Raw genomic sequence first — 24,293 nt, 5'->3', positions numbered from 1 at the left:
TTCTGGATGGTTTGTAGTTTGGGTATAAGAGTTTTGTTTGATTCCGGCTTAGAGGGCGTTGCCGTAGTCCAGTCTGTTGGTTATGAGTGCGTGGGTGACGGTCCTTCTGCAGTCGGAGGGGATCCATTTGAAGGTCTTACAGAGGATGCGAAGGCAGTTGAAGCTAGTGGAGGAGAAGGTGTTGATCTGGTGGTTCATGGAGAGGGAGGAGTCAAGGATGATGCCGAGGTTCCGAGCGTGGTCTGTAGGGGTGGGTGGGCTCCCGCGGGCGGGGAGAGTGAGCTCCTAGGATCAAGGTCTGTGGACTCACGTGCTCCCCCGCGAAGACATACCGCAAACCACTGCCATCACTTTTGTGATCACCACTGGTGAGGCAAACTGAAAATTCTTGGGTCTCACCTTGGACAGCATGAAGCGCCTGTAGCATGGGAACACAGAAACAGGAGACCTGCTGGTCCAATGCTACCACCCAGTCTCCTGAATCTAGGGCAAATAGAACCTGGGTCAGCGTGAGCATCCTGAATTTGTCCTTGCTCAGTAAAAAAGCCTCGGCTCAACATCCTGTCATTCTGGGCAAATCACTTAATCTCCTGTGGCTAACAAAAAATGAATGTGTCCTTTTTTTATTGTGACTTACTCATGTAAAGCCCTCCAATACCTTGGGCTTGAGTTGGCACTATATAAAACGGCAAATAAAACAAAACATGGAGAGGCCTTAAGAGGGGCAAAACTGTTGGGGATAATGCCTCGCTGACACACAAGCCCAAGGAGCGCGCTGCGACTCTGCTGTCTTTGAAGTGCTCCAATGCAGAATCTGCTTTTTCACCAAATAGGTGAGACCCATTAACAGGCATATCCACAAGTGACATCACCAGAGAAGCTGGTGAATCTCATTCAAGCATGGGTCCAGATCACCAAGCTAGTACAGGATGCTCTGCCGAAGCAATCAACAGCGTATAGTCCTGATCTGATGATATATTGCAGCATCCTGGCCAACCTGAACAGACTGCACCAAGATGACATGGAATCCCTCTGGGACTGCTGGCAAAATTCCTGTGACCATGCTCCATAATACATGGGAATGACTACCAAGCGAACAGCTGCAGCTGACTGACCCAAAGGCTAAGCTGGCTGAGGAGAACATTAGTCTCCTGAATGCCTCAATTCTTTTAGACTCTAGGGGGGTGGGGCTGTATGAAATAAGCTGCCATTAACTCTGCCGGTAGATGCCTGAAACACCACGCTCTCTAGTATAGGATGCTATGTCCGGAAGCAGGACCCATGCATCGGGCTACCTGCCATATCACAGGTGAGCAAGAGCAAGGCTTAGCCCAGGTACCATTAGTGTGCGAGTCAGGGCTTTGTTGAATGATAACAAGGGCTCGGGTGAAGAATTATTTTTCTTCAATAGTCCATAACCATACGTCTAAGACTTTAGTTGCGCATCTGATGACCACAGCAAAAGAGGCTGTCTCTTCCATTGAGGAGTCAGTGGAAGAACCCAACCCAGTGTCAAGGGAGTGTCCAACCGAGTGGCCTCTTGTAGGTACAAGTAGATATTGTTGTCATCATACGGTAGGGGTAATTCACCCCACTTCAATCCTACTGTCACCGAAAGCTGGTTGATTTTGAGCAGAGTCTGATCCAAAAAGTTGTTGGACCGCCGCTGGGCGGCTCGTAGGTAAAGGAAATGTTTTGTCAGAGCCAGAATGAACTGGGACCAGATGTGTCAGAACTGTTCTAGGACATGATCTAGATTGAGAAATTCGGTTCAGAGCCAGACAGGACAATAGAAACTGCGTCTTCCTCCAGCGTTAGGGCCGGAGTTGACTTGGCAGGAAGTGGCGTGGATCTTAGTGGCGGATTTGAAGTCTCCTCCAGAGACCCAGCTCAGCCCAAGCCCAAAATGGGCTCAGGAGACAAAGACGGCACAGCAGATGGAGCCGCCAGTTGTAATCAGGCTGGAGGCCTCAGTGGATCCATGGAACCAAAGGCATGCCACGGGGAGCCAGGAGCGTGCCAATGATTTGCAACACGGCTTTTCTGAAAGGCTCAATCTGTTGCAACGTCGCAGACTGCCCAGACATTTCAGGCTGCATCAGGATCAGCTACGGAACTGGCTTCGTGGCACAGGATCGGGAGAGAGACTGGGGAGCACACACACCTCCTTCCAACTTCTCAGAAAAGAGTGGAGGGACTAGTGTTATAATTGTGTTTTTTTCCTTTCTAGATACCCCCCTTTTCAGAGTTACATATGTTGATTATTTAATGACAAGTGACAAATATATAGAGAGCATGTTTTTTAATGTCATTATTCTTTGTAGCATGAACATTTACTCTGCTTGAATATATTCACAGTATTTAATCAATTCAATTGTTATAAATAATTGCTTTTGAGTTATGAACAAGGTTCCATGAAAGTTGATAATATCCAATTATTATTGTCATTATTTAAAGGGCATGCCTTTGGAAAAACAAAATAAGTAAAGGGTTAAAGGGAATTTTTCTTCTAAATGTTTATTCTAAAGATTCAACAATGACCAGGTCATGGTATATCAGCTAAGAACAGTGTGTGAAGGGTGAGATAGGAAATTCATGCCAGAAGACTGAAACAGTACAAAAGGGGGTGGTGATGGACGGAGCATCAGAACCAATCAAACACTCACACCCAGTCAACAGATCTGGGTTTGATCCATCACCGTTCTTTAGCCCACTCTGCCACCCCAGTTCAGACATGGCCATATGCAAATCAGTCTGACCCTGTGCCTCATGGGAACAGTCCAGCCCGAACTGCCAAGCCATGCCTTTCCTGGATCGGAAACAAGCTTCCTAGGACCGGTTTCTGGCATTTCAGCCGTCTTCAGCCAGGCTTGCTTGAATCCGGTGGCAAAGTGAGCAAGGGACTCACGTCGGAGCATACCCTGCCAACTTATGGCGAACAAAGCGGTACAAAAGGGGGTGGTGATGGACGGAGCATCAGAACCAATCAGACACTCACACCCAGTCAACAGATCTGGGTTTGATACATCACCGTTCTTTAGCCCACTCTGCCACCCCAGTTCAGACATGGCCATATGCAAATCAGTCTGACCCTGTCCCTCATGGGAACAGTCCAGCCCGAACTGCCAAGCCATGCCTTTCCTGGACCGGCAACAAGCTTCCTATGACCAGTTTCTGGCATTTCAGCCGTCTTCAGCCAGGCTTGCTTGAATCCAGTGGCAAAGTGAGCAAGGGACTCACGTCTGAGCATACCCTGCCAACTTATGGCGAACAAAGCGGTACAAAAGGGGGTGGCGATGGACGGAGCATCAGAACCAATCAAACACTCACACCCAGTCAACAGATCTGGGTTTGATCCATCACCGTTCTTTAGCCCACTCTGCCACCCCAGTTCAGACATGGCCATATGCAAATCAGTCTGACCCTGTGCCTCATGGGAACAGTCCAGTCCTTTGGTTTTTGCTTTGTTTGCCAGAAGTTGGCAGGGTATGCTCAGACGTGAGTCCCTTGCTCACTTTGCCACTGGATTCAAGCAAGCCTGGCTGAAGACGGCTGAAATGCCAGAAACCGGTCCTAGGAAGCTTGTTTCCGGTCCAGGGAAGACATGGCTAGGCAGTTCGGGCTGGACTGTTCCCATGAGGCACAGGGTCAGACCGATTTGCATATGGCCATGTCTGAACTGGGGTGGCAGAGTGGGCTAAAGAACGGTGATGGATTAAACCCAGATCAGTTGACTGGGGGTGAGTGCTTGCAATGTTCAACACTCCGTCCATCATTTCCTTTGGTTTTTGCTTTGTTCGCCATAAGTTGGCAGGGTATGCTCAGACGTGAGTCCCTTGCTCACTTTACCACTGGATTCAAGCAAGCCTGGCTGAAGACGGCTGAAATGCCAGAAACCGGTCCTAGGAAGCTTGTTTCCGGTCCAGGGAAGACATGGTTAGGCAGTTCGGGCTGGACTGTTCCCATGAGGCACAGGGTCAGACTGATTTGCATATGGCCATGTCTGAACTGGGGTGGTGGAGTGAGCTAAAGAACGGTGATGGATTAAACCCAGATCAGTTGACTGGGGGTGAGTGCTTGCAATGTTCAACACTCCGTACATCATTTCCTTTGGTTTTTGCTTTAGAAGACTGAAACAGGCCACGCTGAATCCGTTCACCAACTTCTGCTGAAGGGTACCAGGAGGCGCATCTAGCCATCACTTGCTGGGCTTATTAGCTGCTTGCCAAGCAAGACAAGAACAGGATGATGACGAAGACAAGACGGTGCTATTAAACTGAACATTAGCCTCATTGTTCTAAACAGCATGCACATGTTTAACTCAAATCAGGCCATTTCGAAGGGACAAAGGTTAGTTTCATTAGCCAAAGAGATAAAGGTGGGATTGTAAATAATGACATTAAAAAAGTGTTATGCATTACCAATATGTTGCAATATTTGCGGTTCAAAATGCTCGAAACTATTGCAGCTACTATTCTGTTAATTTTTATTATAGTTATTATTCATAATGTGTGCACTAGGCTAGGATTTTGATTTTAAAAGAAATCTTTTAAATATATGTTTTTTTTTGTTTTCTATTGCTCTAGAGTATGCCTTCCTATTATCAAAGAGGGATTGGTTTCCACTAACCATCCCTATGATATCGCAAAGAATTGAGCGTAACGCATCTCACTCAGATACTGCTAAGAGGGTTGTGGGGTGGTTACAGTTCAACTGGCTTTCTGTCTCGGGTTGGCACTCTGACAAATGCCTTAGTGTCAGAAGTTCTAGAAAGCCTATCCCGGGCTGCGTTCTGGACGATCCAGAAAAATGATCACTCGGACAAGTCCTTCTTGACCTTCCTGTGATTCAACTTTGGCTCAAACGAAGACTGCAACGATGGCTTGTTGCGGTAACAGCCTGTGCAACCTCTACTTCGAGCAGGAATGAGACTTGTGCGACTTCCTCAGGTGCTCAGCAATGTACACCTTAGCTTCACATTCCAATTTCACCTTCGGATTCATAAGGGCGCACTCCTTGCACGGCCTGAACACAAGCACTGGAGACACACCTTGTGGGAATTTTTCACAAACAACTGTTTGCAACAGTGCCTTCGATGGTTAAACCCTGTAGTTTAATATTCCCTGGCACACTGGAAAATAAACATTTTGAGAAAAAAAAAAAACTCATGACAAAAAGAGAAATACGTTCGCTCCAGATCGGTGTATGAAGGTGCAGAAAGAAAGGAACTGATGCCAGCCGACAGGGGTGACGCTTATTAGGCGGCTCCAAATGTACGTCACTACTGGAATAGAATGAGGTCAACGCGGAGATGCACAGCGCCACCTACCGGCGTGCAGAGGCCATGCTGTAAAAGTCTTCTAGATGCAGTCTGGTGCCTGGGGATATTCACAAGGTGAGGAATGTGCAGTTGTGTGCATGTACTGTTCTTGACATGATGGGAACTGGGTCCCCTCTAGGAAGCAATCATGTGTCTGCCCTTGTACAGTAGTGGTCTTGGCCTACATGCTGGACAAGATAGCTGTTTACCTACTGCTGGGGTGGGACATCTCAACTGGCCTTCTAAAAGGATAAAGATTACGTTTAAATCCTTGTGCATTATGCATCGGAAAAACTACATCTCTATCCCAAACTTCCATTCATCCTGGTTACGCATCCACCAGTAGAAGGGCCACCTATGCTTCTCTGTAAATGATCACTTCCTGAACCCAAAGGACAGACTACCCTGATAAGGTAGGGAGCATGCAGAGGACAGGAGAGTAACGTATGGAACTCTCTTATGTAGCAGCCAAAAACAGTCTGACAAAGCCACGGTTTAGAGACAGATTAAAAATGTAGTTTTTTTTATATTAAATTAGAAGCATTTACTGCCTTGACCACCCAGGCTTGAGCTATGGCACCAAGAGCCCCGCTCGGTGTGTATTGCACTACAGCAAATATATTAAATGGACAGAATGAACTCTAGGGGTGATTTATTTATTCACCAAGGGATTTTTAATATCGCGCAGACACCAAGGGTGCAGAGTGTTTTACATAATGCAGATTCTGCATAACAAGACCACCACAGATAGCGCATATATTGTATAAGTTAGATAAATAAAGATGGATGGTACACAAATGTGTAAGATACAATAGCTCATTCCAGGATGTGTATCACACCGAGTAATATTATAGAAAATACAGACAAACAAACAAAGATAAATAATTCTATGTAGTATAGGACAGGTAGGTAAAATGGATGGTATAAAACTATATACAAGTATCAAAGAATGGTATAGGATGGGAATCACAAAGGGGCCAGTACTGAACCTTTCGATTGGCGGATTTATCTAGAATAAGGAAATATGTATATGATTTAGCCAAAGATACTTGGAGATAGTGTCCCAAAGATAGGCAGAATGTAGAATAATATTGCACTCCTATCAAGTCCAGTCTAAGGGATAGGTAGGGACTAATGGAAAATGCTACTTACCAGTATGCATCTGTTCTTGGCATGTAGAGCTGCAGAATCATATACTTGTGCATAGATCGCCATCTGGTGTTGGGCTTGGATGTTTGCAGTTTGTTGTTGTCTTGGAAGAAGTCTTTGTAGTCACAAGATAGGCGACTCCTCGCTTGGACGATAGTGCGCCTGGGCATCGACTCCATCTTTAGATTGTTTTTCGCAATGAAGGGAAATGATGGAGTTTGTAAAACAAAAAAGATGTCCATGTGTAATGTATCTAAGTAAGATAACGCTGGAACAGATAGAGGCACCGGGGAGGCGGGTGGGAGTATGTGAATCTGCAGCTCTACATGCCAAGAACAGATGCATACTGGTAAGTAGCATTTTCCGTTCGAGGCATATGAGCTTCAGAATACATACTTGTGCATAGACTGTACAGCAGTGTCTCCCCTAGCGGTGGTCACCTGTATCTGTTGCAGTGGTCTGAAAAAGTGTTTTAAGAACAGCCTGGCCCACAGAAGCTTGTTGTTTTGCCTGCACATCTACACAATAGTGTTTGGTGAAGGTGTGTGGCGTAGACTATGTTGCTGCTTTACAAATGTCATCTAAGGGAGTGTTTCCTAAGAATGCCATGGAAGCCCATAGTTTGCGTGTTGAGCTCTAGGAGGAATTGTTAATGTGCGTTTTGCCTTTTGGTAGCATATTTGAATGTATTTGGCTATCCGCCTGGCAATTCTAGCTTTGGAGATGGGGTTTCCTTTATGAGGTGGAGAGAAAGCTACAAACAGTTGGTTTGTGTTTCTAAAAGGTTTAGTTCTGTCAATGTAATAAAGTATAGCTCTTTTGACATCAAGGGTGTGAAGAGCGCTCTCTGCCACGGAATCTGGTTTTGGGAAGAAAACGGGTAATTCCACAGATTGATTAAGATGGAAAGCAGAGATTACTTTGGAAAGGGATTTTGGATTTGTTCTAAGAACATCTTTGTAATGATGTATTTGTGAGAATGGTTCTTGTATGGTTAAAGCCTGGATCTCACTTACTCTTCTAAGAGAGGTGATTGCGACAAGGAAAGCAACTTTCCATGTAAAGAACTGCAGTTTGCATTTGTGTAGAGGTTCAAACAGAGGACCCATGAGCCTAGTAAGGACAATGTTTAAATTCCACACTGGAGACAGTGGGAGGAATTATCCTTTTAAGGCCTTCCATAAACACTTTGATGGCAGGTACTCTAAACAATGACAAATGTTGTCTGTTTTGTAGGTAAGCGGCAAGGGCAGCAAGATGTAGTCTTATGGATGTGTATGGCAGATTACATCTTTGTAGATGCAGTAAATAGCAAATTAGGTTTTGAATTGAAGCATCTAGTGGGTCAATTTTGTTGTTATTGCACTAAGTGACAAATCTTTTCCATTTGGCTGCATAGCAAACTCTTAGTAGTAGGGCGTCTGGCTTCTTTAAGGACGTTCATACAGTCAGGTGGAAGGTTGAGGTTACTGAACTCTAGGACTTCAGGAGCCAGATTGCTAGGTTTAGTTGAGCTGGATCTGGATGTCTGATCTCTCCATGGTTCTGAGTCAGAAGCTTTGGGGAGAGTTGTAGCTTTTGGGGTGGAACTACTGAGAGTTTCAGGAGTGTTGTGAACCATGGTTGCCGGGCCCATGTTGGAGCAACCAGGATCATCTTGAGAGACTGTTGTTTGAGCTTGCGCACTACTAACAGAATGAGCGGGAGTGGCGGAAAAGCGTACACAAATCTGCCTGCCCAATTCATCCATATTTCATTGCCTTTGGACAATGAGTGTGGATACCTGGCGGCGAAGGTTGGGCATTTTGCGTTTGCATGTGTGGCGAACAGATCTATGCCTGGGTGGCCCCACATCTGAAAAAACGGAAGAAGAACTTGTGGATGAAGTTTCCATTCGTGGATGTGCTGTGTCTGACGACTGAGCAGATCTGCAATCTGATTGTGTACCCCTGGAAGATGTTCTGCTAGAAGGTTTATCTTTTATGGGATGGCCATTTCCATATGCTTTGCGCTAGTTGAGAAAGCTGCAAAGAATGTGTTTTTCCTTGTTTTTCTATGAAATACATTGTTGTCATAATGTCAGTACAGACAAGGACAGTTTTGTTGATGAGATGGGTTTGGAAGGATTTTAATGCTAGAAAGATTGGCAGTAACTCCAGGTGATTGATGTGGAGCACTTTTTGTTGCAGGGTCAACCTGCCTTGAATTGTATGGTTTAGGAGATGGTTTCCCCAGCTGGTAAGCGATGCGTCCGCTGTTAGCACTATCTCTGGAACTGGGTCTAGGAACGGCCGCCCTTTGGAAAGGTTTTGTGTGTTCCACAACTGCAGAGAGCGATGGGTGCAGATGTCCACCAACACCAGATCTGAACGTTGACCGTGAGCCTGGTTCCACTGACGTGCTAAACATTCTTGTAAAGAGCGTATCTGAAGCCTTGCGTGAGGTACTATGAAAATGCAAGAGGCCATCATTCCTATAGCTGCATAAACATTTGAGCTCTATTGTGGCCCCTAGATGTTGATGTATGTGGGACGGCTGAAGACGTGACTTGGTGAGGTTTATTGTGAACCCCAAGTCATGAAGCAAGTGAATTGTTTGGAGAGTGTGGGGAACACACTGGCTGTATGACTTGGCTTTTATGAGCCAGTCATCCAGGTATGGGAACACATGAATTCGTTGTCTTCGCAAGTGGGCGGCTACTACTGCCAGACACTTTGTGAAGACTCTGGGTGCTGTGGTCCCACCGAATGGGAGGACCTTGAATTGATAGTGCTGACCATCCACTATGAACCTTAGATATTTCCTGTGAGCAGGGTGTATAGGAATATGGAAGAAGGCGTCCTTGAGATCTAGAGTGGCAAGGAAATCGCCTTGTTGGAGCAGCGGGAGGACCTGTTGAAGGGTGACCATGTGAAAGTGGTCTGATTGTATGTAGATATTCAAATGTCTGAGGTCCAGTATTTGTAAAAAAGTGTCTCTGTATATACTGTTCCCAAATAGGTACATTGTGCACAGAGTCCACAGTCCCCAGAGGTTTGGCAGAGGCTAAAGTTAGATATAGCCTTACTCTCTAAAGTGGTAGCTTGGTCGAGCAGTAAGGCAGTATTGGAGGACAGCGTAAAGCATTTGTTGTACACACTCAGTCAGCAAATGGTCTCACACACTCAATAACTGAACTCTAGGCCAATGGTTTGTATATAAAAATATATGGTTGTTTTATTTTAGAACCAACAATAGGTATCAAAATATACTTTCTCAGAATGAGATGCTTTAGTTAAATACTTTTCAATAGGCAATAGACTTTTGAATGCAATAGTTACAGTTGTTGCAATAGGCAACACAATTTCAAACACAATTATACATTGAGCTCAATGGGAATTTCAAGTTAAATGCAATAGATTACTTTTTGGATTACTTTTCTTACCACAGGACTGGATCCTAGATTCAGTCCTGGCACATCTCCTGTAAACAGTTGTTTAAAAACGTTTTGGTTACAGTTGTGATTTTTAAGGATTATTATTGTATTTTAAAAGTCGACAAAAACTTTTTCACATAGAATCACCAATGTTATCCTATGGGAGGAAATTCCCTTAGCAGGTAAGTAGGGTTATCGTAACTTTTTCTCACTCAGTGCTGGATCCTGGATGCAGCACTGGTGCATCTCCTGTAAACAGTTGAAAGAATGCGTTTTTATCATACAGGCAATTTTTAACGAATATTTGTGTAAGTTTGCAAAATCGACATTTAGAAGAATATCTGGCAAAAACCAGGCAATGTTATCCTATGGAGGAAAATCAAGTTAGCGGTAAGTACGGTTGTAACTACTTTGCAGGGTCAGTGCTGGGCACCAAGATCCAGCACTGGGATCTCTCCTGATAACAGGTGAGTAAATTCATTTTTGTAATTCAGCTGATTTTAGGTGAATATTTTAAAGTTTCAAAACTAAACACTTAGAAGAATTTCTAAGTGAAACCAGTCAATGTTACCCTATGGAAGAAAAGTGAGTTATCGGCTTTTGGGTAAGTACTCAACTGGCAGAGTTAAGGTTCTGGGCATAGAATCAGGGGTCTCCCAGGGTCAGGTAGGTACAGTTGTTACACCCTCAGCGGCACAGGGGCAGCCGGGTGCAGAGTGAGTTATGCCCAATGTTATCCTATGGGAGTCAGGAGCCATTGGTTGGTGGCTGGTGGCTAGCAGGCCACGCGGCTGTGGGAGCTGGGCTCCTGGTCACTTACTCAGGGCAAGTGGGGAAGTAGATAGGTGTAGAGGTTGCACTTCCAGGGGCCCTCGGGCGGATGGGTGCAGGGTGCTTTTGAGCCTTCGGGCGCTCAATGTATTTCAATGGAGAATCTCAAGGACGAACAAAGGCTGAAGCTCAGGCACGAAGATTCTTCAGGTGCGACCACCACTTCGAGAGGTAAGGTGGGTAATTGGAGGATAGGTAGTTCACCCAGAAGTTGGGCACAGGCGGCCGCAGGGTGCCTGGTGCAGGGGTGCCTTTTGGCGTCTGGAAATCTTACCCTGAGCTGGTCGCAGTTGGAGGGGTCCCTGGTTCTGAGGCTGCAGGCGTCGTCAGGGGCGTCGAGGTGGGTCCTTGGGTGCCGTATTCTGGGTCACAGTCGCCAGGGGGACGTGCTCTTGGTGTTTGTCCACTCAGGCACAGGCCAGGCTTGGCGGGTGCAGAGTGTGCAGGGTTGGCGGTTCCTGGCTATCGCCAGGGGTCAGTTACTTGCTTTGAGCAGTACCACTGCTCGTGGGAATCCCAGTTAGTTAGAGTCACAAGGCAGTCAGGTCCTCCGGGGTTTTTGAGGTTGCTGACCACTGGACACGCTGGGATTTAGCAGGAGCAGGTTCGAGGGTCGACAGGCCTGTAGGGCTGGGGCCACATCAGTTGGTGTCTTCCTCTTGTTAGCAGCTGCACGGCAGGTCTTCTAGTTTCTTGATCTTCTTTCTTGTTTCGGAATCTGGATCTGGATCTGACGAAGGAAGGTTCAGGGTGCACCTAAATACTAAATTTATGGGCGTTACAGGTAGGTAAAGGGCAGTCACCAATGGGTCCCTTCCCTGGGGTGGGTACATCCCCTATCCTGCCACTCTCCTGTGGGAGGGGGGCAGTAGCCTAGTCCTGATTGGGCAGGGCTTCCCATCTTCAAGATGGCGAAAGCCCGGAGATGTGCTTCACTTCGCCTCCCCCACCTGAGGGGTGGGGTTGGCAGAGGCTGGCACACCCCCTTTTTTCACTTACCTTTTCCCGCCGATCTTCCCGCCAGAGAGGGGGTCTGAACCGGCGGGGGTCAGTTGCTGGGTACAGCAAGTGGTCTGGAGAAGCTCACAAAGGCGGCATGCCTTTGAAGCTTCCCCTGCCCATCCTGGGGAAGGAGACCTAGCACCTCGCCCAGGATGTGCATTGTTGCAGGCCCGGGAGAGTGGATGGCTCTCTACCCCGGGGTCCAGCAAAATGTCTGCTGTGTGGCAGCCTAGGCAGCCCCTCAGACAAGACGTGGATTGTAGGTTAGGTTCAGGGGGCAACTCTAAGTTGCCCTCTGTCGTGCATCTTACAGTAAATCCCACACTGGCATCAGTGTGGGTTTACTGTGCTGAGAAGTTTGATACCAAACTTCTCAGTCTTCAGTGTAGCCATCATGGTGCTGTGGAGTTCGTGTTGACAACCTCCCAGCACCATATACTCTTTAATGGCAGCACTGCACTTAGTGCCCAGGAATGGACCTGGGTACTGTATGGGCAGAGGGCTCATGCACCTGTGCCCACACCACTGGCATAGGGCACCCAGCTAGAGGGGTGACTGAGGTATGCCAGGGCAGTGTGTGTTGTGGGCATGGCACACAGGGATGTGTGCCATGTCGACTCTGTTTTGTTCTGCACCAAGACACTCAGCCTGCAAAGGCAGTGTGTGTGTGTCAGGGTACAGGGCTTCTAAGGGTGGCACAATAAGTGCTGCTGCCCTTAGGGGCCTTCTCTCATCACAAAGCCCTGGGTACCTAGGGTACCATTTACCAGGGGCTGACATGTGGCCAGAGACGCCAATTGGGTTTAGGCTTCATGCAGTTTTAGGGAAGGAACACAGGCCCTGGGTACCTGATTGGCAGGAGCTCAGGGCACACTTAGTCAAAGTACATCAGCAATTCAGCAAAAGGTGGTGGCATACCATGCAAGAAAGATGGCACTTTCTCACAGTATTGGTCTGAGAGTACCGTCTTTTTTGGGGATGAGAAAATAAAGGGAGTAAACCCCTGTGCCTTGATGCTGGAGGGGAACTGGTTCTAATGCATGCTTTTGAAGAAGCACTAGGAAGAAGAAAACTTCCTGTTTGAGGAGCGTTAGATGTTCCGTGGACATTAGACGTTGTTTGGGTGGTATGGTTGGGGAGTTGCGGTAAGTTCTAGGCAGTAACCATACTGCATAATTTGTCTTATCTACCTGTCTGTAGTGATGGAGTTCCAGACAGGTAGGAACTGTGAGAGCCTTACTCCGACCGTAGTGGAATGGTCTGGAGGGAGAGGAGGGAAGTCATTGTTTGGTAGTAGGGGAGGTTTGGTTGTTATTACCTCGGCCTCTGCCCTTGTTATTATTTCCTCTGTACCCACCTCTAAAATATGCCTTGCTAGGAGATGTTTGTGTGGGACTCTTGTAGGTGGAGGAAGTAGTGTCTTTGCTAATGTTTTTGGATGCGCCCCTATAAATGGAGCGACAAAAGGAACCTCGTGGTGTTTGAAACTGTAATGCTCCCGTAGATTTTGCAGTGTCTGTCTTTTTTCATTTTCTCCAAAGCTGTATCCACAGCTGGGCCAAAGAGGTGCTCTTGATCGAACAGCTGATTTAAGATAGTTGTTTGCACTTCTTGTTTAAAACCAGAAATGCTCAACCATGAATTTCCACGAAGTACGACACTAGTGTTGAGAGATCTAGATGCGGTGTCTGCTGCATCGAGGGCACATTTGATGGATGCATTTGTAATTAACTTGCCCTCTTGGACTAGATCGTTGGCCTTGGCTTTGTATAGGTCAGGTAAATGTTGAATAAGATTTTCAAGCTCATCGTAGTGAGACCTATCATACCTGGCAAGCAATGCTTGTGCGTTTGCTATTCTCCAGTGATTGGCTGCTTGGGAGGCAACTCGTTTACCTGATGCATCTAGCAGTTTAGACTCTTTGTCTGGAGGTGGAGCATCACCAGAGGTTTGGGAATTAGCACGTTTTCCTGCATTGGAGACTACCAAAGAATCTTAAGGGAGTAGTCCTTTAATGTAAGTTTGATCGTTAGGGGCAGGCTTGTATTTTTTATCAATCCGAGGATTGAGGATCCTGGTCCTGACAGGGTATTTAAATATGCCTGGTGCATGTTTAATAACACCTTTAAGCATGGGTAATGTACATACTGTTTTTTATGACTGAGCAAATCTATCTAGCAAAAAGTCTTCGTCCATGGAGTCTGAATGTATTTCAACGCCATGATATTGCGCAGCTCTAATAATGGGGGGGAGGGGAGGGGGATAGCCTAGATGGGTATACATCTGTATCAGGAAGGGCTGGAGGATCTGTGGGACTGTTGTAATCGTCCCATGTATCCTGTGGTGGAGTAGTGTCAACATCAGGGTCATCTAAATGATCCTTGTCCTGTCGACCCCCACCCCCCTGGATCATCCTCATCCTGTGGTAGTAAGGGTGAGTATGGAGTGAGTCTAGGAGAGTTTGTAGGAGACAAAGGTTTGGTAGGAAGAATAGGAGAAGAGGGTCTTATGGGTGAAGTTGCAAAGTCTCTTTACTTCACAGGTACCTTAGGAGGGTGTGAGGGATCTGATTTCCTCTTCTTTGTTGGGAGACTGACAATATGGCCTTTAGGGTCCACATGTAATGTCTTGTTTCAGATCGATAGGATCTGGTCGAAAAAGTTCTTCCTGCTTGTTGTCTCCTTTCAGTGCAGATTTTTTCGGTTCCAAACGTGGTTTTGATTTGGACTCTGGAGAGCGTAGGAGGGGTCTTGAGCTCCTTTGGCTTCGATGTCGGTGCCGAGTCAGAAATCTTCTTCGGATCCGAAGGTTTCGGTGTTTGTTCAGTTCCGAGGCCTTATGGTCTTTCGGTGCCGAAGGGTTCGATTCCGAGGCCTTTTTGGACGTAACGGGAATAGGGTGCATCCCTGATTACGGTACCAAAAGGTGTCTTATAGGTACTGATATGCGGCTTGCTCGGTCCCGAGCTGCCGGAAGGCTTTTCCTTTGTATTCGGAGCCGGGCCCAGAGGCGGGGCTTCTAAAGTTTTCCTCGTTCTCGACTAAGGCCTTGAGGCAAAGTTTTGACCGGAGCCTTCTGTTTATCTGGTGGGGCAGGGGCATGGACGTTTGTACTCACGCGATGACCTGGAGTGATGTGGTCATCGGAGTCGTAGTCATCAGCTTCGGAGACGATGTCGAGCTCATCTGAATCCTCTGGAACATCGGGGCCTTCGTCGAAGAGGTCGTGTGGCACCGGTGTAGCCTGCTGAGCCATAACGTGTCGTTGAGCCCGGCAATCACAGATAGTCTTTTTGGAGCAAAAAGAGGCCCAGGCTTGGCAATCCTTTTCCTCGTGTTCTGGCGAGAGGCAAAGGTTGCAGAACTTGTGGTGGTCACTGTGTGGAAATTTAGCTCCACACTGGGGGCATTTTTTAAATGGAGTCCTTTCCATTCGCCGTAGGCCCGAATGGCGCCAATAGGCCCAGCGGCCTGCGTCGACTACCGGAATCGAGGATTTTGAGGTTAGCGCGCCGAACGGCACGCAAACGAAACAATACCTTCAAGTGGTGAGGGGTTGCGCGTCGAAAAGGGTTGGAAACACGGTACCGAACCGGACACAGCAAGTCACACTCGAACCCGATGGCGATAAAAAACAATCTGAGGATGGAGTCGATGCCCATGCACACTATTGTCCAAGGGAGGAGTCACCCATCTCGTGACTGCAAAGACTTCTTCCAAGACAACAAAATGCAAACATCCGAGCCCAACACCAGATGGCGATCTATGCACAAGTATGTATTCTGCAGCTCATATGCCTCGAACATATAGTTTCCCATTGCTCTTTAATCTGAAATTTCTCTTAAAGCCTTTACTTTTATTTTTTTTTAATACATAGAAAATAAATGTAACAATTTTACTGTATGTGAAATATTCTATTCAAGAATAATATTTAACTATATTTTAAATCAAGCAGATTAAATGAATTATTTATTTTATCTACCATTAAGTTAAACCTACTATAACAATTTTTTGATGTTCCAAGCTTAGAATTCATGTATACACTTATTTTACATTAATATTTAAATTCAATAAACTCTTAAAACGTCTGGTGGCGATCTCTACCCTTGGGGCGGAGATCAATGCCAAGTGTATGAAACTGTAAAATACGATCATCAATTAGGCTCCACCTTCTGGTTTCTGGGAGTGGAAAATGCAAGTCTACACTTTTGAGTGAATTCACAAGTGGAAATGGTTGTTCACCAAAAGTAACACGTTTACTCTAGAGCCTAAGAGTAAATTTACACGTGTAGATTTGTTCTAGGCGCCAGAGTTCTTGGCTCTACTGAAGGATTTCATTTTGACACTGGTGGTGGTGGGAAGGAAAGGGTTTAGTCTTTCGGAGGGAGAAGGTTAGGACTTACATCACATTGTAGGATGAACTGTTTGCCGCCCCGGATCTTCAGAAGGATGCATTTCTTCTCCTTTATCTGAGTCTCTTCTACGCTCTGAATCTCCTCCATGGCAAGAAGGCTCTGCTGCAGAAACAAAGCAGAACAGGGAAAGGGGGACAGGTCAGACAGAGCCACGGTGTTTCCACTCCGGAGGTTCAGTAGCTCCCCCACACCCACCAAAAAGCAGCATGTTCACCGAAAACACAAGGACAGCAGGAGAGAAAGGGCGAAGCTAGAGAGGCAAAGTATCCTGCCCATGAACCACAGCAGCCTCACTTGAGACAGAGGAACAGCCAGAGAGAAGGGGACAGAGCGAGGTACGGCACAATCCCCGCAAGACAGGAGCCTCAAGCCAGAGACTGAGGAGGGCAGGAGAAAAGAGGGTACAGATTAAACTGGACATCTCAACTCCAGCCAAAACACAGGTGCAGCAGGAGAAGGGTGCACGTAAAGCAAAATCTTTGAACCCCCACCCCAGAGACGCAAAGTAGCATGAGAGAAGAGGACAGGTCAGACAGAGGCACAGCATCCGCAAGCCAGATGCATCTTCCTCACTCCATAGGCACTACAGATGCAGCAGAGCTGAAGAGAAGGGGACAGGTCAGAACATTACAGCATCTACACCCCAGAGACAACTCCCATGCATACCAAAAGAGTTAAAACCTTCCCACTAGAGGCATAGGTAGGTACCACAAGAGATAAGGGAACAATACAGAGAAAGGTCCAACCGCCCTCACATGAGGACAAGAAAGGATCAGGTCACCTAGATGCCGACAGAATCAGCAGGAGAGAAGGGAGCATACAGCCACACTGCTGAGATGTAGCAGTCTTACTTCAGAAACAGCAGCCTCCACTCCCACAACCCCAAGACACATTATCCTCATCACAAGACACCTGCCCATCAGGAGAGGAGATGAACGTCACAGCATTCTCAACCATGAGACCAAACATCCCCGTACTCTGGAGACACAGAAGGAGAAAAGGGTACATGCAACTCTGATCCTGGAGACAGTCGGAGCAGGATAAAAGGGAACAGGGGATACAAAGGCATACAACATCCACCTCCAGATACACATGCACACCAGAAGATGGCCAACACCCTCATCACCGAGACACATGAGCAACTGGAGAGAAGGGGGCAAGTCAAGCAGATACACAACACGCCTAACCCTGAGACACAGAGGCAATAAAGAAGGGAACAGTTTAGAGAAAGGGACACCCCCTGCCCCATCACATGAGAACAGACGAGAAAGAAACCGCTCATCCCTGAGGGAGACATAGGCGCAGCAGTAAACGTCAGGATACATTCCACAGGGTCATCAGCATAAGTTTCTCAGACTAAGACAATAGACACAGAGCAACAGCCCTTTCAGTAAGACTCTCATCCCTCCATACATGCCAAGGACAGGTAAATAGCAGAAGAGATGCAGACACCAGACAACCATAGCAAGGGATGGGTAAACCTCAACACGGTGCAGCATCTCCCATCACTTTCCCTGGTCCCCAAGATAGAAGCAGAGAAGGTGGCTTGGTAAAGCTGTGTTGCCTTGCCCTCTGACATTTTTCTGAACAGCCCTTACTGCATTCCTCTATTATGCAAGTCCGGTGGAGCTGCCCATGTCTTCTTGGATTTGGTGGTCAGCAGTGCTATGCTTTGATGACTGGAGGATACCCAAGTGTACCGCTGATCCAGGAGGCACTCATTTTTTTTGTTTGGTTTTACCAGCTGTTGTCTGGAGAGACTGCCTACTGTCCATTCCCAATTTCCTGTATTGTTTTCTCCTCTGCAATGGGATCTAATGTTCATCTATGCCTGACACTAATCCACATTGTATCTTGTGTAGTTCAAACTGGTCAGAATGTGCTGGTTAGCCCAGATACCAGTGAAATATGGCCAGTAACAGGAAGACAGTCTCTTCCAGGGTCAGGGAGCGCTCCAATGTTTGAAAGCCTCCGGTGTGCTCTGCCTTGGCCACCACAGCTGACCTGGAGAGAAGCCTCTGCTGGTTTGCTGATCTCCCTCCAGACTAGGAAACCCGTCTTGCAAAACCGCCTCAATGCTTCCCACAACGACTGGATTGCACCCATCAACCTGATCCCAGGAAGATATGAACCGTAGACTGCTGGTGGTCGTTATTACGAACCTGCACCCTCCATGACCCACTGTGTGCCTCTAGGGTGCCTGTATTACATCTCGACCACTCAATTAAATTGGCTGGAAGTGGTCACATAGATTGTGGAACCATTTGAACCATCTTTCTAGCCCTTGAAACTGACCCACGAATAGACTGCCGGTCACCGAGCCACGCTAATAGAGATACACACCAGACAAAATGTGTGAACATAGGATCTAAGCCAAACCACAGAACAAATGTCACTAGTGGAAGTTAACTATTACATTGTGGAGCCCTGAAGAAGTCCCCCTGGGAAGAAAGGCGTCGGCTATTGAATCTTAGTTGATCGACTTATATTGATGAAAAAAAAAGAAAGTCTAATAAGGAACATTTTGGACTAAAAAGAAACAACCGTGAACTGGACGTTCAATATGCGCACAAAGACTGTCTTGATTCTTATGTGTTACATTGATGAGTGCGGAACCTTATTGTGTTTATGTTTGACTGGGAAATCTTTCCTGATTCAGGAGTAGAGAAGGGTGTACTCCTTGGTTCCATGCACTGCTATTTACTGCCCATGCATTACATTGTCAGGTGTGGATTGTTACTGCCTCAACCCTCAGCTTACTGTTTTAAATTCATGGTTTTAAAGATGCCTGTTGTAGAGAACTTGGCTTTTTTGCTGCTATCCTCCCCCCACACCCCCCCCCCCTTTTTTTATAAGCCACTAGATGCTCATTTTTTATTCTGACAGTGCACGGAGGCCCGCTAATCAGCCAGTGCTACTTCCCTTAAACAAGGTAAAGACTAATTTTGCTACAATTGCCAATGGTCTTTAGCACCCCTGCAAGTACCTAGAAAATGGTACCCCAGGTACCTAGGGCAGGGGGACTAAAGAGGTTCCCTAATATCTGCAGCATATCTTATGCCATCCTGCGGTACCCACATACAAATTCCACACAGACTGCCAGTGCAGGCTGCGTGACATGGTGCAAACCAGGAGTGAAAACTCGACATGACACACTACTGTGTACCATGCCAAAGTCACTGCATCTAATATATCCAAGTCACCCCTACAGCAGGCGTTGAGCCCTAAGTCAGGGTGCATTATATTTTATTTGAGGACATATCTGCGTGAGCATATGTGACCCTGTAATGTCTCGTTCTATTGCTAGATCTTGCAAGTGAGTGATGGATTTATTAATACAGGAACCCAGAGGGTACCAGCAGAGGTGAAAGGGGTGCGGGGAGGGTGGCGGCAGAGAAGGTTGAGGGTGGGTAAAAAAACAATTAGGAGACATGTGGGAGGGTAGCGGTTAGTCTGCAGGGGGGCACACAAACGTGTGAGGCGGCCAGCAGGGTATTGCTCAGGAGGAAGCTAGGTGTGTTTCAAAGGCAGGCAATAGAGGCATTTAACACCTCTACTGCCTGCTGCTCATCCTCTCTTTACTGGCTCAGTGGCAGCACAGAGCCAGTAAAAGAGAGGGTAAACTGCAGGTTTTCATTTTTTTTTTTTTACATATTTTGCGGGCAAATTGGAAAATGCCACCCGCACGAACGTCTTGACATAAAATGTTTTCAAAAAGAAGGTTTCCCTAATGTCATTATCCGTGATAATGGGAAAAATGTACTTCAATTTATGGATTTGTTTTCGAAAGATGTGTAATCAAGCATTACATACAGCTGTATATTCTCCAAATACGGAAGGTCAAGTTGAAAGATTGAATCGAGTCATTGTTGAAGGTATGCAACTACCTATTAAAAATGGGCTACATTTAGAAAGGCGTAGATCTAAAATAATTTGGCCTTATTGTACCAGTTGGGAAATATTATATATATATTCATATATACGCACTACATAGATATACTTGGTTCAAGTTCTCACCCGCACTATCTGAGTCCTACTGACTGATCTCACTTCGCCCTGTAACAAGCTGCTCGGAGCTGCAGAGGCCTCCAATCGGACCTTGCCTGGACAGGCTTCATCAACTGTTCACAGCCCACTTAGAGGTCACTTTGCTTTCCCTGACTTCTTTTTTTTTTTTTTCTGTTCTTTATTGTTTTAAAACGGACACAACCCCAACCCACCCCCCACCCCCTTCTCAGACAAAATAATTCTTTATGATAATATTTACACAAAAAAAGGGATATACATACAAACATATATTAAGTACTTAATTCAGTATCTTTAAGATTTTAACCATTGTGTTAGAGGATCCCATATCTCTAATCCTTTTGACCTCTTATTTTTCCCTTTTCTCCTATATATAGCTAATTCCAGGCTATGTGTCGCTAGCATGCGATAACGCCATTGTTGAAATACTGGTGGTGTTGGATCTAACCCTTTTCCTGACTTCCACGTTAGTTTGCTCATCAGGTAGTTCATTTCTGCCTACGCTGCATGTCTGTATATTTGGCAAGGGTCTATCTTACATTTCTCTGTTGCCCATGTTTGGTACGGAGCCCTTTTCAGATTCTGCTGAGGTTGCATTTCTGTATTGTATATATGCCCCAAACAACAGTCAGTCAGTGAAAGAAGAGACAGGGGGCACCATGGTGTGCAATGACCTCTTCCTTAATGGCCAACGAGCACTGGTACCAACAAATACATTTCATTTTGTTCCTGAGCAACTATGGTGTCTGGTGTGGTTCTTTCTTTTGCTCCTAGGAGGGTGCAAAAGTTTAGGCCTGACAGTACCACTGTTTCCCCCCTTTAAAAAAAATGCTCATGGAGAGAAAACCTCATACAGGTTTGACTCCTGGTTGGAGGTCTAATAAGTTGCAACAGATTCAAATTAAAAAGACAGGTGCTGAAGAAAAGGAAATTGTTGAAAATACTCAACCCTCTTTCAATGATTATTTCAATCAGGTTTTAGTTCACATAACTAAAGAACTAACGGTGATCATGTTAAGATAAAAAAAATTGTTAACATTTTAAAAAAAAAGTGAGTATGTTTTGAAAGAGATTTAAAGATGGTTTTGTAGGTAAAACTTCTGCTCTTTTAAACAATGGCTCATGGCGGGGGGGGGGTCTAGACATGCAAAAGTGAAGAGTGATTTCAGTGTTGATGTCGCGGATGTGTTTTTCAGAGGATGTAGCCTTACGGCTGGAGCGGTCGACCTCGAAGCTGGGAACCGGGTTTGAGTCCCCGCAACAACGCTCAACATCCTGTAGTTCTGGGCAAATCACTTAATCTCCCTGTGCCGAACAAAAATGAATGTGTCCTTGTGTAACGAATCTGGTGCTCCTGTTAAGCGCTCTGATACCCGAAATCTTCTGGTCTAGTACGCACTATATAAAACTTTTTTTTTTAAATCCTGGTTTAGTAGAGTTATTGTTGCTTGTTCGGTGTCAAGTGCACCAGCTTCAGGGATTGTTCAAAAAGATGGTGAAATACAACAGGATTTGATGATTTCACAAAGTAAAACTCCTCAACATTCTAGACCATTCAGAGAATCACGCATTCCAAAACAACTCAATGCTGTGTGGTTTATTATTAATAAGCTGCTGTTCATATTTGCAGTTCTGCTTGTAATATTCCGTTGTTTTGTTTGTTATTTTGAGTATGTAGGATAGTATCAGACTCACCAGACTCTTATTAATATGAGGGTTTCTGCTGCCTTGGTGTTCTTTCTCAAAACCTTTGTTCTGGTCTGTATCTCTTGAATGTGTTTGACCAGTTGTGTTTTTGCCGACTGGTTGGCTCTGTAATAAATGGCTAACTTTCCTTGTTTGGAGTCTTCTTACCTCACACTGGCTGCAGGATCCAGGTTAAAAGAAAACGTCAGCGCTTAGAAGCAATAGCAACATTTGAGGCAGTATTTCAGCCCCATATATGCCATCAATGTCTGGTTTTCTTTTCTTAGCTAATGTTTAAACGTTATATTTACCTACCTTCTGCTAAAAGGAATCTTGTTTTTCAAACATAAGGCACTGACTGGGTATTGATGTGATTGTCATGTATGTTGCATGACTGAATCACAGTTTCTAAGCTCCTCCACCGAATGTCTGGTCTCGCTACCCTGAGAAAGTGAAGTGCCCAAAAGGAGAGACTTGGTTAGCCAAATGGAGTGCACTAGTATTGTGCCCAGGGGAGAGCAGTGTAAGGCAAATGCTACTTACCAGTATGCATCTGCTCTTGGCATGTAGAGCTGCAGATCCGCACACTTAGCATAGATCGCCATCTGGTGTTGGGCCTGGATGTTTGCACTTGTTTTTGTCGTGGAAAGTCTTTGGAAGTCACGAGGTCGGTGACTCCTCCTCTGGTTAGTATTGCGCATGGGCATCAGCTCCATCCTCAGATTGTTTTTCGCCAGAAGGGAAATGATGGCGCTTAGTAAGAAACAGGAAAGATGCCCATGTATGCTGTATCTAAATAAGATGGTACTGGAACAGATAAAGATAGCCGGGGAGGCGGTGGGCATGTGTGGGAATCTGCAGCTCTACATGCCAAGAACAGATGCATATTGGTAAGTAGCATTTGCCGTTCGAGGCATATGAGCTGCAGATCACACACTTAGCATAGATTGTATAGCAGTGCCCATCCTTAGCGGCGACCACCAGTATCTGCTGCAGTAGTTTTAAATAGTGTTTTGAGGACAGCATGGCTCACACTAGCTTGTTGTTTTGTTTGCACATCCACACAATAGTATTTTGTGAATGTGTGCGGTGTAGACCATGTAGCTGCTCTGCATATGTCATCTAAGGGAATGTTCCCTAAAAATGCCATTGAAGCCCCTATCTTTCGTGTAGAGTGGGCTTTAGGAGGAACAGATAGTGTACGTTTTGCTTTGTAGTAGCAAATTTGTATGCATTTAATGATCCATCTAGCTATCCCAGACTTTGATATGGGGTTGCCTTTGTGTGGTGGTGAGAAAGACACAAACAGTTGTTTGGTCTTACGAAAAGGTTGTGTTCTCTCGATGTAATAAAGCAATGCTCTTTTAACATCTAAAGTATGAAGAGCTCTTGCGGCTGTCTGTGGTTGCGAGAAAAATGCAGGCAACTCCACAGACCGATTGAGGTGGAAGGGAGAAATGACTTTTGTAAGGAATTTAGGATTAGTTCGAGGAACAACCTTATTATGATGGTTTTGCAAAAAAGGTTCCTGGATAGTTAGTGCTTGTAGCTCACTAACTCTCCTAAGAGAAGTAATGGCTACTAGGAAAGCTACTTTCCAGAATTGTAGCTCACATTTATGTAGAGGTTCAAAAGGAGGCCCCATTAGTTTTGTGAGAACGATGTTTAAATTCCACACAGGTGAGGGTGGAACTCTGGGAGGAATTATCCTTTTAAGGCCTTCCATAAAGGCTTTGATGGCAGGTACTCTGAAAAGTGATGTGTTGTCTATTTTGTAGGTATGCTGCTATGGCAGCAAGGTGCAGTCTAATAGACGTATAGGCTAAGTTGCACCTTTGGAGGTGTAGAAGGTACCCTATGATGTGTTGGATAGACATGTCTACCAGACTGATGGTGTTGTTATGACAATATATCACAAATGGCTTCCACTTGGCTGCATAGCAGGCTCTAGTGGTGGGACGTCTAGCTTCTCTAATGACGTTCATACAGTCAGGGGGAAGAGTAAGGTAACCAAACTCTAATGACCTCAGAAGCCATATCGCAAGGTTGAGCTGAGCTGGGTCCGGGTGTCTGATCTCTCCACGGTTCTGGGTTAAGAGGCATGGAGAGAGGTGTAATTTTTGGTGCGGCACTACGGACAGTTCCAGTAATGTGGTGTACCACGGTTGTCTGGCCCAAGCTGGAGCAACTAGAATGAGAGTCAGTGAGTGTTGCTGTAGTTTGCGCAGCACCAGTGGAATGAGTGGGAGAGGCGGAAAAGCGAACGCAAATCTGCCTGACCAATTCATCCATATCGCATTGCCTTTGGACAATGGGTGTGGATATCTGGCAATGAAGCTTGGGCATTTGGCGTTTTCGTGGGTGGCGAAGAGGTCTATCTGTGGTTGCCCCCACATTTGAAAGAACAGCTGAAGAACTTGCGGATGAAGTTCCCACTCGTGGATTTGTTG

At 46.0% G+C, this 24,293-nt stretch overlaps 1 protein-coding gene across 1 annotated transcript in view; it reads right to left on the bottom strand.

The window, feature by feature from the left end:
- The window catches only part of GRK2 (G protein-coupled receptor kinase 2), a 345,084-nt gene that overhangs the window by 17,366 nt on the left and 303,425 nt on the right, over positions 1 to 24,293 (bottom strand). Inside the window, exon 20 of the mRNA XM_085651617.1 lies at positions 16,120 to 16,233. Within this exon, the coding sequence (XP_085507743.1) occupies positions 16,120 to 16,233 (114 nt within the window). The remainder of the gene's footprint in view (positions 1 to 16,119; positions 16,234 to 24,293) is intronic.

The sequence above is a fragment of the Triturus cristatus genome, chromosome 4_1 (genome assembly GCF_964204655.1).
Source record: "Triturus cristatus chromosome 4_1, aTriCri1.1, whole genome shotgun sequence".
In the NCBI taxonomy this organism is placed as follows: domain Eukaryota; kingdom Metazoa; phylum Chordata; class Amphibia; order Caudata; family Salamandridae; genus Triturus; species Triturus cristatus.
Note: the sequence above shows the minus strand (reverse complement) of the source record. Positions and strands in the feature narration are given on the sequence as shown.